Genomic DNA, 17,279 nt, shown 5'->3' with positions numbered 1-17,279 from the left:
TAAGCAGGTATTTCATCCATGAACTGACCGAAACATTTTATTGTAAGCATCTAATTGCATGTTTTCAGAGGTAAGAAGTCATCAGGGTGTTTGAGGTTTTTTTGCTGCTGCTTGGCTATTGAATGGTTACCATGTCGATGTACGTTTCTGAAAAAGCACATTGGCTCAAATTACCTGAATAAAATTACCTAATAAATATTCAGCAATTATTTCTCATGGTCCCTGTGACTCCTGGGTTAGTGGTATCAGCTTGTTGCAACAGTGAGACTGGAGATATCTTTTTGGGGGTTGGGAAAGGGGAACCTTAAAACTGGCAATAGTACTTTAAAAATCAAAACTATAATTGATTTTTTTAATGCTGTATGATCAATATGTGGATATTGATCATACAGCATTAAAAAAAAAACAATTATAGTTTTGATTTTTAAAGTACTATTGCCAGTAATCATTTGCAAGGAAATGAACTTTTTAGAGCAACTCAGTCGTCACAAAAACTAAAAAATACAGGTGTCAGCACAAATAATGCAAGTCGGGAACCTTTGTCTACTGTTTGCTGTTTCTATCCGAACAGTTATCATTTAAGTACCTGTCAGCCTCGAATGTCAAGAACTGTCTGTCATTTAACATGCTTGCAAACAAGTTCGGCCGTACCGTGGTTAGGTTGTGTTGCTGCAACGCAGTGCCCTTATGCGGTGTTAGCCAGAGACATATGGGTCGGCACCGATCTGGTTGGGCTGTGGCGTGTCAACAGCGGACACCGCGGCTCCAGATGAATGTTGCGGAGCGGACAAAACAGATTGCCGTGCACCGTCAACTCAGGTACTGTGCAGGAGTTGTGTAGCATTGCATGCCAAAGAATCTATATTAACAAACATTAAACACGATTGATCCAACTGGCAATGGTAGTTGTTGCATGTTTTATGTTTCTCTTGTTTTACCTTTAAGCTAAATTACAATTGTATACTGATATATGAGAACTTTATGCTGTCATGATCAACCCTATTTGTGACATCTGTGGTTTTCCCCTGCAAAGTACAAAAACATCCCATCAAACCACAGTGGACCCTGATGAGCTGAAAAGGTTTCGATCACTGGCCAGCAAGTGGTGGGATGAAAATGGCGAGTTCAGAGCCCTTCACTCCATGAATGACCTGAGAGTGCCTTTCATAAGGTGCGTTTGTACAGATTATGTATTGCAATAAATCTATTTGAAATTGCACTGCTTCCAACAGCTCAACCAAGTAGTCTTTTAAATATCTGAAATACTCTAAACTCTGTTCTTGTGGTATAATAGAGCCAAGTAGACACATTGAAGATGACAGGATTCCTCCACACATGTGCACATTTGCAGCCAATAGCATTTCAGCCTCCCTGGCACTGCATATTTTATTTATGATTTGATTGATAAGATCTGCTGCTGGGGCCGAGCATGATAATCACGACTTGAGCCATCCTGTGCAGAGGCCATTGCAACTCTCCTCCTCTACCCCCACTATGGTGTCTTTGGTGCCGTTGATGTTTCGGCATAGTGACAGTCTGACAGATCTAGTGGCCGTCTTTTGAGTGCGGCTGATTTGCTTGATGCATTTCTGCCCCGAGGACATGTCTGAATGAGATGCAGCATCATTTTTACTATTGCTGCAGGGTTGTCACCTTCTGCCATTCTTACTGTGATGTTGTTAATGCTGCTGTAGTGCTTTCCTCTGTAAGGATCGAATTCACTTTTGGAATCATCCCTTGCACTCCATCGACCGAATGCGTACCAATCAATGGATTATTCTTCCCATTTCAGATTGCAGTCTTCTGTTGTTTTTGCTTATAACATTCATTATTTTTTACTTATTTTCCTGATCAGAGATAATCTGCTGAATGTGCACAAAGCACATCATCCTGGAAAACCACTTGCCGGACTAAGAGTTCTGGATGTCGGCTGTGGAGGCGGCCTGCTCACTGAGGTAGTGGTGTTTTATATATGTGTATGCGTGCTGAGCTGGTCCCTTCAACACAATTTTCCGCAATTGTTCAAATGACTTTCTTGTATGTCAGATTGCCTGGTCCGACAAAACAAAGGTCTGTCGCAGTGTGAGAATGTGCTTTCAGTACCCACTGCTCCTCCTGACATATAACGATAAACAATAAGCATTGAACCGTCTGTCTAATTTGTGGCTTCTGTTGACATGACTGGTGTCAGTTTGGTGGAGTGGACAGTCGGTCGTTTACATTTGTTTATGTGTTTGTTAGTGTTGATCGCTGTTCAGTAGAGACGGAGCGCCTGTCTCAGCTTTCACTCACGCTGAGGCTGTACTAGCTGCACAGTGTGATCCGCAAAGACAAAATCAGGTCCCGTATTTATGCGGCTCACACAGACTGTCATTTAAATGCCGACACGGGAGCAAGTCACAAAGTCTGTCAGTGGCAAATGCAACTGGGAAAGTGTCTCTGTATGTTTTTGTCAATGGAAGCCTTCCCATCACAAAAGATCAAGTTTAGGTCGTAGACACTTGCTTTGGGCTAAGAAGTTCACGCCAGGCTGCATTTTTAGCCTAAATCCGTTAGGGGGCACTAAATTGCAATCTAATCACTCCTGACCAATGTTTCCCAGCGTTTTTTGAGCCAAGGCACACATTCCGCCAAACAAAAATGACATCAAAAGTAAGAATACTGAAACAATGATTATCTTGTCTCAATCTACTCCTAAATTTTCTTAGTCGATGTGATGTCTGGGCTTGTTTAAATTTAACACAAAGCTGATGTGGTTGTAGAAAGCCCTGAGTAGTATGTATGATCGAGTGTGTGTCTTTGCAAATTTCTTATTTTATTTTTTTATTTCCATATGCAATGATAATAATAATACATCTCTCCTTTGTACCACTCCACCTCCTCCATTCCTCCCCCAGCCTCTTGGTCGCCTGGGAGCCAGCGTGTTAGGTATCGACCCAGTGGAGGATAGCATTGGCACGGCACAGCTGCATTTGTCGTATGACCCCGATCTTGGCGAGCGGGTTGGCTATCGGGCGTGCACCCTGGAGGATCTGTCGGCAGATGCGGCGGGAGGAGAGATGGACCGCGGAGACGTCCTGTTTGATGCCATCGTAGCGTCCGAGGTCGTGGAACATCTGGCTGACCTGGAAACATTTGCAATCTGCTGCAGCCACGTGCTGAAGGTGTGCGCTTGCTTCCAGCTGCTCCCTCAAGTCAGTTACTGCTCTGCATCCCTGAGGCACATATGGTGACATTATTAAGGTACCCTCTGCTGTGCCTCAATGGGAATATATTAGTTTGTTTTTCAAATTGCAGTTGGCAAGTCTCAAAAGCAAACTCAAAATCTCCCTTTTGATTATTCCTTCATTGTTTCTACATGTATGTAGTTATCTGTATGATTATCTGTCTCGATCTGCACTTCCCACCTCTGATCTTGTCCCTATACAGCCAGGTGGCTCACTCTTCATCACCACCATTAATAAAACCAACCTGTCATATGCCTTGGCTATTGTGGCGGCCGAGCAGCTGATGCGTATCGTTCCCAGGGGGACGCACGACTGGGAAAAGTTCATCAGCCCAGTAGATCTGGAGCGCCGTCTAGAGTCCAGTAAGTTACCAGAGGGAGCATCAGAAGTGCGTAACCATAGCCCCCGCATTTACCTAACAGTGCTGTGAAGAAATATTTCCTCCATCCTAATTTTATTACAATTTTAATATCCCTAACTGTTATTGTGTTCAAAACAAGTTAACCACAGTGATTATGATGAGTGATGATGTACCTAATGTGAAAATGAGCCTTGCCTCTCTCATCATTTTTTAAAAATATTTAATTGTGCATGTTAAATTGGAAGTCAGTCCAAAAATGTTCTTTTTAAAAATACTTTCTGCGCAGCCTAACTAGTCAAAACACGGTGTTCTGTTTAATGTTTTGTATGTGGAATATAGCATAATAGATGCCAATTTTAATTTCTCCAAAATCTTGGTTGATTTGAACATTTGTATAACATTGAGTGTGCACAACTTTTTCATAATTTAGCCGTGCATATTTACAGCATGTAGCTGTCTTCTCGTTTCCTTCTTTGACCCTCATCTTACTTCCTCCTCCATCAGATGGTTTCTCGGTGCAGTCGGTCCAAGGTATGATGTACAATCCAGCATCAGGAGGCTGGAGCTGGATCAACAGCACTGCCATCAATTATGCTCTGCACGCTGTCAAATTGGCTGAGGAGCCTCACTCAGACCCCAAAATGGGCAAACCGGAGAACTCCACAGCATCACACAGCTAAGCCACTGGATCTAGACATTGGTCAAGATATTTTGAGCTAGTTGCTGATTTGCACATCTAAGCAGCAGACAGTTATGAGTTCATCTGAAGCAAAGCTACAGCTCCACATTTCATGTGTTTGAATGGTCATAGCTCGTCGAGTCACTGAATATTCTGAGCATGAGCCAAACATGTTATTTGTGTCGAGAATGCTAACACTAAATAGGTTTTTTGTGAGTTTTCCGCCACAAGCGTGAGTAATTTTAGCGTGGAAGCAAGAAAAGGGGGTAGTCACATGTTTGTGAGGCTGGAAATCATTTCACGTGCCACTATTATGTAATAGGACTTAAGGCAATGGCATAGAATGAGTCACGTTTTGTCTGATGTCTGAGTAGATGTGATGTGAGAGCTGTTTTCAATTGCTCTAAATGTATTTTGTTGGAATCCAACCTCATACAATAGGGAAATTATTATTTCATCCCTTACTGAATTGGTTTGCTCACGTTTAAATAAGCTGTTCTGAATCTCCAAATTTTGTAGTTAGTTATGGATTATGGTAGTTAACAGACTATCAGTCAAAAATGCAGAAAGAAAATCAAATTCAAGGCATGGATGCATCTTTCAGCATGACAACCACCCAAAACCTACATCCAGGGGAAAAAAAGTAGTGGCGCACAAAAAAAGAATGTTGAGGTTATGGCACAAGCATCTCTCTTTTGATGTCAGAATAAAGGAAAATCTATGAAGTGATCAGAAACTTGGGATTTCCAAACTGCAGCCAAGAAACTTGAAGGATTTAAAGAGTTTCTGTAATGAGGATCAAAATCCCTTGCAAGGTCTCATCGCTGTGCTTGCCAACAACAGTTTCTCTACTCAGCACAGTTTTTACTGAAATTTAACTAGGTCTTCACCTATTTTTTTTTTTAAACTCTAGCTACCCACGCCATGCAACCTTGCATTTAATAAATACTGAAGTAGTTAAGGCTTTTTATTTGCACAAAAGTCATATTCGACTCCAATATTATTCACAGGAGCACTTCTCCTTTGCCAAAATAATCCATCCACCTCACATACCTGCTCAAAATAAAAGGCTCACTCTAAAATGTGCGCTTTAAATACAGAGCACAACTGTTTTCACCATACATGAGCGTTTGGAATTTGTTTTTGTTCATGATGAAAATAAATCAATTTAAGAAGAAAGTTTGAAATCACACTAATAATCATGACATTTTAAACTATCAGTTGCCAATTTGCCACACCTTGCTCTTCTTTTCTGGTGTGTTCAGTAAATGAAAGATGAATTTTGAAGTAGCCTTTATCGCCCTAAATTATTTCTGTCAACAACAAAAAAAAAGTTTGGACAGCTCATTATTTTCCCTTGCGCGCGCACTAAAGCCGCGGGTGCGCGCCTGTAAGTTGTGGCACTCATGGGACACCGACGAAGATCACCCCGCTGCTCTCCCAAAAGGTGATCTTATTGACTTAGACAGGTCACCACCTGTTGACCGCCTCCACGATGTTGGAAGGATCTGGGCGAAATCTTATTTGAGCAAGTTGTTCGCAGCCATCTGTAGGCATGCCCGGCCAACGTTCTCCCACAACGCGCGATGGTCGGCGGCTTCAACATGAATTACCTCTTCTACTTCCGAGTGAGTGCAATACTACATTTTTTGATAAGACTTTTTACTGCTTAAAATATGTCACCCAGCAGAAGTTAAATGATTGCATTCTGCAATGAAGTTTCTTTGTCTCACTGATTACATAAGATCGAGCTTTAAGGGAATTTGTAGCAACATCCATGTCTCCCGTAGTTAGTAAATAAAAGTATAGCCAGTGGTTAAAATATAAAGTAATCACATGTAATGCACACATTTAAAGTATTGCAAACTATAGACCACAATAATTTTAATCAAAAGTAAACAATTATGAAAGATGAATTTTAGATGTACAGTTTCTCAAATATTTGTCTTCAGTTAGAATTACAATTTTATTTAGCACTGGTAAAATGTACTACTTTTAACAGCCCATACAACACAATAAGGCAAAACCATCCGCGCTGCCGGTTTGAGTTGATCTGGTGGGCCACTGGTCTCATTGGGATGAACAGGCTTGTTAGGGTGGGGTGGCTCCTCCACGTTACCAAACAATAGACCGGTGGTGTTAAGTTGACGCTATTTGCTACACTGCGACCGGATCTCAATCGTAGTATGCCAAAATAAAAGCAATGAAGCCTAGGGACAATTGTTAAGATGGGGCATTTGTAAGACTTGCAGGAGCAAGTTATAGATGACCCGATTCACCCTGCACATGCTATTGTGGATAAAGTATTGTTACAAAGTAGACATTTATTTGAGGAAAGTCTATACTTTGTATGAATTGCCGGACAAACATAGTACCTGAATAATACCTGAATAATGTCAAAGTTTGAGTGAGTTAATTTTTTGTGAGAAAAAAACAATTGCATACATTGAGCGCTTGCACCTCATGTCCGTATTTAAAATGACTTTTTTTTTGTCATACGTCTTGAGATTCATTTAATCTAGAATGTATGGTGGTGTCCATCTCAAATATGTTCATTTGAGCTCCTTAGGCCATTACAAATCTGTAAGAGATTCTCAAGTATGCTGCAGAAAATTACATAAATGATTTGGATTTTATCGTTTTATTCTTGTTCGTGCGAGAATTAGAAGATAACCAGCGTTAGACTTTCTCTCAAGAAGTCAATACATGATGAACTGCAACTAAAAATTATTTTGGAAAAACGGTACCGGAAGTTGATCTGTCAAGCTTCTCCTTAACTTGCTGATGACAGACGCTTCAATGGAAAGTGAACTCAGGGGGCGATGAGAATCAAGAAGAAGGGAAACCGAAGTATTTACTCCTGGTAGTTTTGCGGAACTATATGAGCCCTCCAACACATACTCGCTATCATGCCGTAGACCGGCTTTGTACATGAAGCCTAGCGGGGAGCGAGGCGCCGAGGAAGAGGGCCGGTTGTGACCGACGGAGGGAGGATGTACTGGGCTGCTGGCTTCGCCTCTTCCCGGCCGTGTGTGGTGGATCTCGGGCGGAATCACAGCCTCCCCCTCGGGCTGTGTGTGTCCGAGCAGCCGCAGTCGTTGTATGGATATATCATCGCCTTCCCTTTGCAGGACTACGGTGGCATTATGACAGCTCTGGGCTCCGACTCCTGGTGGAAGAAGACCCTTTACATCACCGGGGGGGCCCTCCTGGCTGCTGCAGCCTACCTCCTGCACGAGCTGCTCGCCATCAGGTATTCTCGATCGCTTTGCTTTCCTGACCACCAAGACATCAGTGCTCTTGTGAAACTTATTCAATCTGACCATTTCCGTATCACAAGCGTTGCTTTCTGTTTGTTACTCACTGGGGATTCCCTGTCTGCTTCCTCTTTCCAAGGGCACGAGTTAGGGAAATATATTTATTTAAATAACATATAAGTCACGCGTCCGCTCATGTGCCATCTCCCGTGCCCGCCCATTCGCCACCTGAGCGTGACTAAAACGAAGCCCTCCTCGGGCCGACCTTTAATGAACCCCCCCGCTGTTGCTACTCTTCACATACACTGTTCAGTATCTCCTATCCCTTTAGATGTGTAATGAGATGTGATCAGTCCTTGGCATACCACAGATTAATGGAGAGTGCTAGGCTGGCAATTATGGGATTATTTTGGGCTAGACTAGTCCAGAGGAGTAAATGCATCCGGTGTAAACAGTGTCTCGGGTTCCACTTCCACCGTAATAATCTTAACCTTGCATTCCGTGCACAAGAACTGCCGCAGAATCACGTGCAGCCCACTGAGGCTGAAGCCAACCTACCAGCATCATCTGTTTGGGACATGTGATGTCATGTTGGCGTAATGCAGTTGTTGTTGTTCTTGCTGTTTTTCTTGTTGTTTTTTAATGTAATGTAGCTGATCTGGAGGGCACGGAAGATGACACGTCGTAGATCTGTTAACATAAACCCTGCAATGTTTGAGGTTTGTGTGACTGGTCGAGGAACTGTTTCAGCACCACAGGGCAGTGGACAGAGACACAAAGGCAGCCGACTCAGCGCGAGAAGTGAATTTACGTTCATTTTCTTGTCAGCAACCAACCAATAATATCAGAGCCAGCCAATCCTTTTTGGGTCTTAAGCAGTTTGATTTTTGGGCCAGAATTAGAATGAATTTCCGAGGTTTCTTTTTTTGTATACATGCCTTCATTCAGTCAATTTTTGTTTGCTTTGCGCTTTGACTATGAGCAAACATTTGAAATATGCCAGTGAACTCATCTCACTTTACAACAAGCTGTTTAAAACAAAACAAACATACAACATCGCTCACAATTACTATAATATGATAACACAATGTTATAACCCTTTAAGGAACTCATGTTGGAACACAAACTGTGGAGTGATATGTAGACAGTCAATATTTCTATCTATGCAATATTAATGACTCATCAACAAACCATTTTATGGTTCAGTGAAAAGTGATTCTTCTGGAGATTCCACCCTATGTCAGCAATATGTATGACTGTACTGTATTGTAACTCTTGAAGCACGTTATGAGTCTATTCTGAGAAAAATGCCATATAAATGAAACCTACTAAATTACATTTGTTAGGTCCCTTTTGATTGACAATGTGTTTATGATTATTTTCTGGGGCTGCATTGTATCACACTTTGTGAAATTTTGGGGACTTGATTTTAGTACAGGAGTCTTTAGTGCACTTTTAGATGCAAAAATATGAAATCAGTTGTATTGCAAGTGAGTCAATAGAAGAGTTGCCTGACTTCCTTGCGGAGTGGGTTCATTACCCCCAAAATAATAATGTGAGTGTGAGTGCTTGTCTGTCTCTATCTGTGCCCAACTGAAGACAAGTCCAGGGTGTCGTCCCGCCAAACCCAAGTCATCTTGGATAGGCCCCGCATCCCTAATAAGAATAGACTGTATCTAAAATGGATTAGTGGATGAATCTAAATTGTCTAGATTTTGTTGGTTGGCATTTGATTCCATGATAATTAGCAACAAAGGTGACCGTAAAGTGATTAAAAAAATCACCAATGCTAATAAACCCCCAAATTATGACAGTGACTGAACAGCCTCCAAACACTCTCAAACGTGAGTACATTATTTGTGCTCAGTGTATGACTGCATTACTTGAGCGAGACGGGAAATGTCCAGCCATTCTTGAAAACTGTGCGATGACTCAGTCAAGTATTGATCGGTTTACAGATTAAACTGATTTGGTTTGATTTTACTCACTGACGGACAATATTATGGAACGACAAAGAGAATTAGACGAGCTTCATTTGACTACCAAATTCTCACTGTGTGTGCAGGAAGGAGCAGGAGTTGGACTCTAAAGACGCCATCATCCTCCATCAGTTCTCCAGACCAAAGAATGGTGTTCCCAGCCTCTCACCTTTCTGCCTCAAAATAGAGACTTATCTGAGAATGGTGGACCTGCCCTATCAGGTAACCGTCTGTGCTTTTTGCTCCTAAAACAATTAGACTGTAAAACAGAATGACTCTTTCCTGTTTGTAAACAATTCTATTGACTATATAGATTGTTGAAGATAAGCGCAAAAAAAAAAAAAAAAAAAAAAAAGAAACGATAGATGGCCTCTGACACGCTGGTATTTGTCTCCCCAGAACTATTTTGATGGGAAACTGTCAGCACAGGGCAAGATGCCTTGGCTGGAGTACAACTATGAGCAGGTCTCAGGGTCCGAGTTTATCGTTGACTTCTTGGAAGAGAAACTGGGGGTCAACCTCAACCACAACCTCACGCCGGAGGAGAGAGCTGTGTCTCGAGCAGTCACCAAAATGGTTGAAGAACATCTATACTGGTAAGGTTTTCCATGTAGTTTTGCAGCTTTGGAGATGACTGTGTTGTCACATTAATCACCAATCATAAATTCATAACATGAAAGAACATTTGAAGAGAAGTTACACCTACAGTTCCATGCACATACACATTGATTTATTAAACAGGGAAAATCCACCTGTATTTATTCATCTCAAGAAGCAGCCATTTTGCCACTTGCTGTTGACTGACAATGACATCACGGTTGCCAGGTCTCAGGTCACAAGCAATCACGGCTCACCAGTTTTCTGAAGCTGAGCCGTGATTGCTTGTGATCTGAGACGTACAACTGTGATGTCATTGTCAGTCGACATCAAGTGGCAAAATTTTGCCACTTAACTCATATTCCACACACACTACAATAATCAAAATGCCGTGTTAAGACTATGGGGGCACATACATATTATTGTAAAGATTTTTTCGGGGTTGACTTCCTCTTTAAAGTATGGAAACTTTGGCCCGTTTTGGAATCTCTTACATTGTGTGGATATACATACCTAATGCTGTAGCTGATTTCTGTCAAGCACTCATTATTGGTCTTTTGGGGCAGCAGTTTTGCATCATGGTTACTTTCAAACTGTTTACAACTACCTTTACGCAAATATATGAAAGACAAAACAGTAATAAGATGGAGGAAACACAATCAGATGAACAATAGCATTCTAATGGTGAGTCACTCCACCTTGACTGAGCGAGAAGGACTCCATTTATCAGAATTCACTTTCCACACTGAAGCCTTGAGTGTTTTTCCATTACTTAGATGCTCCACTGACACACACACACACACACACACACACACACACACACACACACACACACACACACACACACACACACACACACACACACACACACACATGCACACGCACACACACACACACACACACACACACACACACACATACCTCTCAGTATTTTGCCTCACGACATCCTGACATAATCTCTGGACTGTACCTAATGTATGTTGTGTACAGTAATGTTCAAAAAGTGACCCCCCATCCACAGAGGTCATTGCTTGATGCCTCTCACTCATTTTATGATTCCTTGCTTCTTCTGTCCACCCTTTTCCATGTTTAGACTTCCATGCTCACCTCCTGAATGAATTATTGATGTCAGGGAAGAGCAGTGCTGTGGCATGCTGCTGTTTTTGTTACAAGATACACGCTATGAAGTATGGCTGAAATATTTTGAACAATAATTTAATTGCACCCCCATTGCGTTCTGTTTTTATATTTCTGGTCAAGGACACGTTTTATGTTCATAAGGATCATTGAATTGCCATATTTGCTTTGCACATTCAGACTTAATTAAATTTGTGTTTGATAAAGGATCATCTTTAATGTCTATAACATGTCAATGGTACTTAAAGAAGTTCTTTTATCATCACTAACACAAGATCGTAAATATCCATATTCAATGTAGTCCTCTCCTATTGTTTGATTTATTTCCTGATTATTTAAACAAATTAAAATCCCTGACAATAGATATAATATTGTATTTTTAGCCGAGTATTGACTGAATGTGGCCTGATGGATCAAATGCATCAGAAGGGCCGAAAACACTCTGCTGTAGCATGTTTGATTTTGGAAATGACAGTGATGATGTAATGGGTCACTTGCCTGGCTTCCACACTTGGTTCAGTTCTCACTCAGTGACAAACCAGGCTGTACATGACTGGGATCGTTGTACCGATGTGCTACAGAAAACAGATGAATAGTGCATGCTGGGCAGGGATGTGTTCTGCATAGTCCTTAAATAAAACTCAGTGTGCACTATGCATGGGATAAAGCATTTGAAAAGTGCAGGAAATAACACCAACTGAATGTTTATTCATTTTGGTCATTGTGACCAAGGTCCTTCTGCAAAAAGTTTTTTTTAAAAGAAACAAGCAATTTCCAAGTTTTCTATTTATTTTAATTCCCCCCAGATTTGCAAATATTTCTATCAGTCTTAATGGGACTCTGAACATTGCTGAAAATGTATGTGTGTTTTGGAAATAGGATTATACAAACGTTATTTAACCTCTTAGGCTGAGTCTTACTTCTCCAAAACACTCACTCATCTCTTTGAAGGGGAACAGTTTGGGTGCACATTCAACTCAGACTGATTCAGCCTTTGTAGCGGACTAATGAATTACATAAGTGAGTAGAAAAACAACCCTCACTGCCCCTTTAGGTAAATCCTTTTTTTTCATATATATATATATATATATATATATATATATATATATATATATATATATATATTTTGGTCACATAACTTGCACTCATTGGCTTTTTCAAATCTGCAAAGAAAGAGCAGCATATACACTCAGGGACGAAGATGATAAACAGGAAGTGGTGTGTGGCCCCTCTAGTCATCAGGCCTAACTGTAAAACAAGCCAGATGCTTTTATCCAATTTCCATCAAGCAAGCAGAAGACCAGACGTTTCGTTATAGTCTTATCCTGACTATCCTGACTACCTATAGAATGATGCCATTGTACTAAACGTCTCTCCTCCCAGTTGGACTGAACTAAAAGGTCAGTCTCTAATCTCTTTATCCAAAGACTGTGTGAGGAAGTATAGGTGTGTATGTTTATAGAGACTTAATCTTGTTAGTGTCTGCACGCAGGAGCACTGACAGGGATTTTGAGTCCCTTTGAAAAATAAATAAAACACTCACTTGGACCCCTGCATTGAAAATAATATTTTCAATTGCTTCTGTCAGTCTAGAAGTCTCCCCTTCAACTTAGAGCATCCCTGTCAGCATGCAAAGCAGCAAGTTGGACCGATGGTAAAATTGACCAGCGCTTCTCTGTTCTCGGATTGATGAGGTTGAGCTAAAGCTATAATATTGTTTAGCACTGTTGATTATTGTAGTTGTACTGCAGTGTTTCATCATGACCAATATTTCCCATTATTTATATGCTATGAAGCTGAACAAGGTAACCAAACTCGGAGCTGATGGGCAGAGGAACTAGTGCTCTTTTGTTGATTAGGTCAAGAGTGGTTCCCAGATACAAAGCTGTGTTGTTAACAAGGTGCAAAGGTTGAATCTTTGAATACAATGCAGCACATAGCCACATGCTGTATTAATAAAGGGCTCATATCGTCTCTAAGGATGGAACTAGGGTGTTTGGATGCATCTCCACTAGAGAGCGCCAGTGAGGTGCCTGAGATTCTCAGTATATGAAAAAGTGAATCCAGTTAATTTCAGAAATCATTTGATTTATGGCACCACCGTGAACAGGTCAAAAATCAGTTTATCTATAAAATGTGGCAAATGCTGCATGGATTTGTTTCACTGTGTATGTTGTGTTTTTCAGGACGATCGCCTACTGTCAGTGGGTGGACAACTTGGAGGAAACCCAGAAGCTTCTGGCAATGAGTGGGCCTCTTAGTGACACACTAAAATGGCTGCTGAGCCGCCTGAACGGCAGCATGGTACGCAGAGAGATGTACGGCCACGGCATCGGTCGCTTCTCCAAGGAGGAAGTCTATGCCTTGATGGAGAAGGACATGAGGACACTGGCCACCCTGCTGGGTAGGAGATGACAAGTTTAAACATTCTGGGCCAAATCTAGTGGAAAGTGTAGAGAAGGTTTCTTTCTTTCTGTATTTTTGCATAGGAGCGCATGTAGAAAGGGGTGTATGTGCCATTGTGGGAGTGAACACAAGGTGCTTTCCGGACAATTTAAGCGACTCCTCTGATTCCCTTTAAAATTAGAGCCATACAGAGGTCCTATTTTTATTCCGAGTTCAATTTCGACACACACCGCTGTGCAAATTTTCAAGGGCGGTGCCAGACAAGAAATAAATGCTTTTCAAGGGTTATGGGTGTAGGGTTGGGGGCAGGGGGTTATACAAGGGGTCATATTAATCACATGAAGACACAATAAATGGGGTTGTCTCTTCCGTACAAAATATAGGTGATAAGAAGTACTTCATGGGCTCCAAGATATCCACATTAGATGCCACAGTGTTTGGACATCTTGCTCAGGCCATGTGGACACTGCCTGGTACGCGACCAGAACAACTCATTAAAGGTTTGTGGAATGTAATATTATTTTAAAAAATAAGAAAAGAAAAGAAAATCTGTACTTTTGTTCTTCGGCGTTTTGAACTAGTACTACTTAAGATCAAACTGAACTCATGTGTTGTCATAGGGGAACTGATCAACCTAGCCATGTTCTGTGAACGGATGCGAAGGAAGTTCTGGCCTGAATGGTTTGTGGAGGTAGAGGATATTTATTACGATGGAGACAGCGAGAGCAGCCGCTGCACGCCGTCGCCGACTGGTCTGCTGGACTTCGGGCTCTTCTCCAGAACTGACACTTTGGACGACAGCGAGGGCAGCAGCCACTCGGCTGGACACACGCACGCACACACGCCCGGCTCTGACCACTCGCTCTTTGACTCGGATGTGGGCACGGGGTCGGACAATGAAACCCAGCTCAAGGATGAAGCGATGCCCGACTTGGAGGTTTGACGTGGCGATGGCTGGCTGACAGAAGGAGGCTGATTAGAGAGTGGAACAGCTGTCACCACAGCCTGCTGAGCGCAGAACAACAGAATCACTGTTCAGACTCTCTTGAATACCCAACATGTTCCAGCTTCCATTTTGGACAGTGTGAGTATTGAGATGCACAGTAACAAAACTGAACCACTAATTTTGCATTTTACCGTCCAGTTTGTTCTTTCCCAAAATGTCACAACTGTCATGGTGGCATTTTGTCTCTGCCTTATTTGTGTGGTCTTGCGATACAGAAGAAGGTGTTGGAGATAAGCAACAAGTAAACAGCTCGGGTTTGTGCAAGTTCAGCATCCATTTTACCAGTTGTCTTAATCTCATTCCAACATTTTATCATTCTAGTTCATGTAGGCTTTTACATATGGAAAGACTACATATCACATGTATTTGCATGTCTACGTCAAATTTCAAACAGGACCGAACTTTTTGCTGACTGGTTGAATGGAAATGAATTGATCAGCATCTTTGTGCCTGTTCCATGCTTTTTATTTTTGTTTGTTTCTTTCATGTGTTGCATTTGGAGCTTTTGGTCATTTGCAAAGCGGTTGAGAAGGGTGGTTGTAGTTAATAGAAATGACCACTAGATGGCAATAGCACCTAGCCATTAATTAAGAAGGCAAAATAGCATTGTTGCTACCATTTAAAAAGTCATATTCAATTTTCCTACTCAAAACAGTACTTTCATACTAGTACTAAATGCAGCTGCCACCGTGCTTGAATCAAACATGGTTGAAAGTTTGCGCTTTAGTTCACCAGTGCCGCTTTATTTTTCTTTATAGAAGATCTTATGTGTCAAATTCATATATATTTTTGTTAGTCTTTTATTTATTAACCTTGAAAGAGAAATTATTTTTTGCACTATTTTATTTTTTATGTATATGAGAGCTTGGAGAATAGGACACTTGAGTTGAATTGGACCGAACAAACAGATTATAATGCATTTAATTCATAAAACAGTTCGTGCAGAGAGCTGTTTGTTACTAAAATCTGCTCTGTGTGGTTGTGAATGTTACTGGATGTGTGAATGTCATCAACTGACCAGTTGTTGGAAAGTCTTCATTGGATACAGTAATCAGGATACCAAACTAACTTGCAAAACTGAGGTAATAACTGTAAGAGGACTGTCACTTTTAGGCTACTTTCAAATATTTGTGACAAACGCAAAGGGTCAGCGTACCACTTTGTTCATGTTTTTTCCCTTTAGTTTTTATCCTCAGTTCGGGGCACTTTAAAAAGAAAATGATTGGATGTAAACCCTGCAATCACTGATGTACATTGCAAGATTTAGTCATACTAAGTTCATAATATATTTGATTGTCATTCTTTATCATATCTCAATATTATTATTAATGTGTTATTCTCCCCAGACTGGTTAGGAGAAATCACATGGTTCCTGATTGTGAGGTGTGCTGACAAAGATGCTCATTGCCCGATAATCCTTTTTTTTTTTCCAGCCCTCTTCCATTTGTGAAGAGTCATCTCAAGCATATTCCTAACTCATTGTACTTCTTTTATAACGGACTGCTTTCATATGTAACTCCCATTAGCACTGCGTTCACCCTCCAAAAGGAACTAAAACAATCTTGTTAGGTTAAAATGGTGAAAACATTTTTACAGTGGTGCATGCTGATGACTGCGACAGTATGCACCTCAGAAGTTCATCTACATTGTATGCAGCTGTAGGATTAATTTAATGTTAACCCTGGCTTGTAGCCTAACTGAATTTGGGCTGAGGGTAACTCAAAACCGGGGTGTAACGCTTTTGCGCATGGTGACAAGCCACCTTCGATACAAACCAGTTCAAGAGTTGGACAGAGGAAAAAAGGCAAACAACTTCCATCATGTTGTCCTGTGGTTTGTCCCCTTCAAACTCTTTCTTCATTTGGACTGCTTTCTACCAAGCCATATAAACGTCTCAAACCGTGTCATCTCTGTTGGTTTAATGTAAATATTGTATGTGTGCAAAAGTGTATCATGTATGTAGAGCAGACTGATGGATCACACTGTGGCTGTGTAGTGAGAAAATGGGTCGACTGACTTATTTCAATAAAAGGCGTTGACAATTTTAAAAGTCCTCTCTTTTGTAAGGCAACATACAGAAATAACTTTAAAGAAGAATATATGTAAAGTTAGGCTAAGTTGTCAAGATGGGTTGGAGGGGACCTGGCATAAATATGTCAAGTGGTTAAACAATTAGCCATCATTAAAAAAAAGAGAAAATGTGATATAACTCTAAAATAAAATGTGGGCGGGCGTCAGTGAGAATAAAGTTGGGTGAAAACAAAAGAAAAGTGTTAAAAGGGTGAGAAGTAGCAGGTGGTGGGAACAAGAAGAGGCCAGACGAGTGGCAAGAAGTTTCAGAGGAGGAGGACAGGAAGTTAAGGAGTCGAGGGTGCAGCGAGAAGAGGGCTTGGACTGACAGAAGAAGATGTGAGAAGGAGGCAAAAAAGGAAAGGAAAAGGAGGAGGCGCTCGGGCAGGCAGCCCGCAAGGAGAAAGCGAGGGCCATGGATCAGGTAGCGAGCTCCTCGGGGACGGAGCAGGTGCGAGCTGCGAGCGAGGCCTTTGGGCCTGAAGGGGCTGCCAGAGCTTAAAACAATCTGCACGGCTCCTTTTTTTTAATTTGGGTTTTTTGAAGAGCCCACCCTCCTC

The 17,279-nt window shown here is 41.4% G+C and overlaps 2 protein-coding genes across 5 annotated transcripts; both read left to right on the top strand.

Annotated features, from left to right (window-relative positions):
• The first annotated feature begins 540 nt into the window (after positions 1 to 540).
• coq3 (coenzyme Q3 methyltransferase) lies at positions 541 to 4,483 on the top strand. 3 transcript variants are annotated; one of them, XM_088387693.1, is made up of 6 exons: positions 541 to 819; positions 1,034 to 1,171; positions 1,856 to 1,958; positions 2,898 to 3,164; positions 3,528 to 3,589; positions 4,093 to 4,483. In XM_088387693.1, the coding sequence occupies exons 1-6, from the start codon at positions 626 to 628 to the stop codon at positions 4,205 to 4,207; spliced, it is 879 nt and encodes a 292-aa protein (XP_088243819.1). In that variant the 5' UTR covers positions 541 to 625; the 3' UTR covers positions 4,208 to 4,483. The 3 variants fall into 3 exon arrangements, with proteins under 3 accessions (XP_088243819.1, XP_088243817.1, XP_088243818.1); XM_088387691.1 differs by having other exon boundaries at positions 548 to 819; positions 3,430 to 3,589; XM_088387692.1 differs by having other exon boundaries at positions 551 to 819; positions 1,856 to 1,955; positions 3,430 to 3,589.
• A 712-nt stretch (positions 4,484 to 5,195) lies between these two features.
• Positions 5,196 to 16,699, top strand: faxcb (failed axon connections homolog, metaxin like GST domain containing b). 2 transcript variants are annotated; one of them, XM_088387689.1, is made up of 8 exons: positions 5,196 to 5,714; positions 5,811 to 5,895; positions 7,399 to 7,520; positions 9,590 to 9,725; positions 9,903 to 10,099; positions 13,424 to 13,641; positions 14,027 to 14,143; positions 14,264 to 16,699. In XM_088387689.1, exons 2-8 carry the CDS (start codon positions 5,854 to 5,856, stop codon positions 14,584 to 14,586), a joined length of 1,155 nt encoding a protein of 384 aa, XP_088243815.1. In that variant the 5' UTR covers positions 5,196 to 5,714; positions 5,811 to 5,853; the 3' UTR covers positions 14,587 to 16,699. The 2 variants fall into 2 exon arrangements, with proteins under 2 accessions (XP_088243815.1, XP_088243814.1); XM_088387688.1 differs by lacking the exons at positions 5,196 to 5,714; positions 5,811 to 5,895 and having other exon boundaries at positions 6,838 to 7,520.
• Positions 16,700 to 17,279: the final 580 nt, after the last annotated feature.

Source organism: Syngnathus floridae, chromosome 10 (assembly GCF_059516105.1).
Source record: "Syngnathus floridae isolate MCC-2025c chromosome 10, RoL_Sflo_1.0, whole genome shotgun sequence".
Classification (NCBI taxonomy): domain Eukaryota; kingdom Metazoa; phylum Chordata; class Actinopteri; order Syngnathiformes; family Syngnathidae; genus Syngnathus; species Syngnathus floridae.
This window is presented reverse-complemented; position numbering and strand designations above follow the sequence as displayed.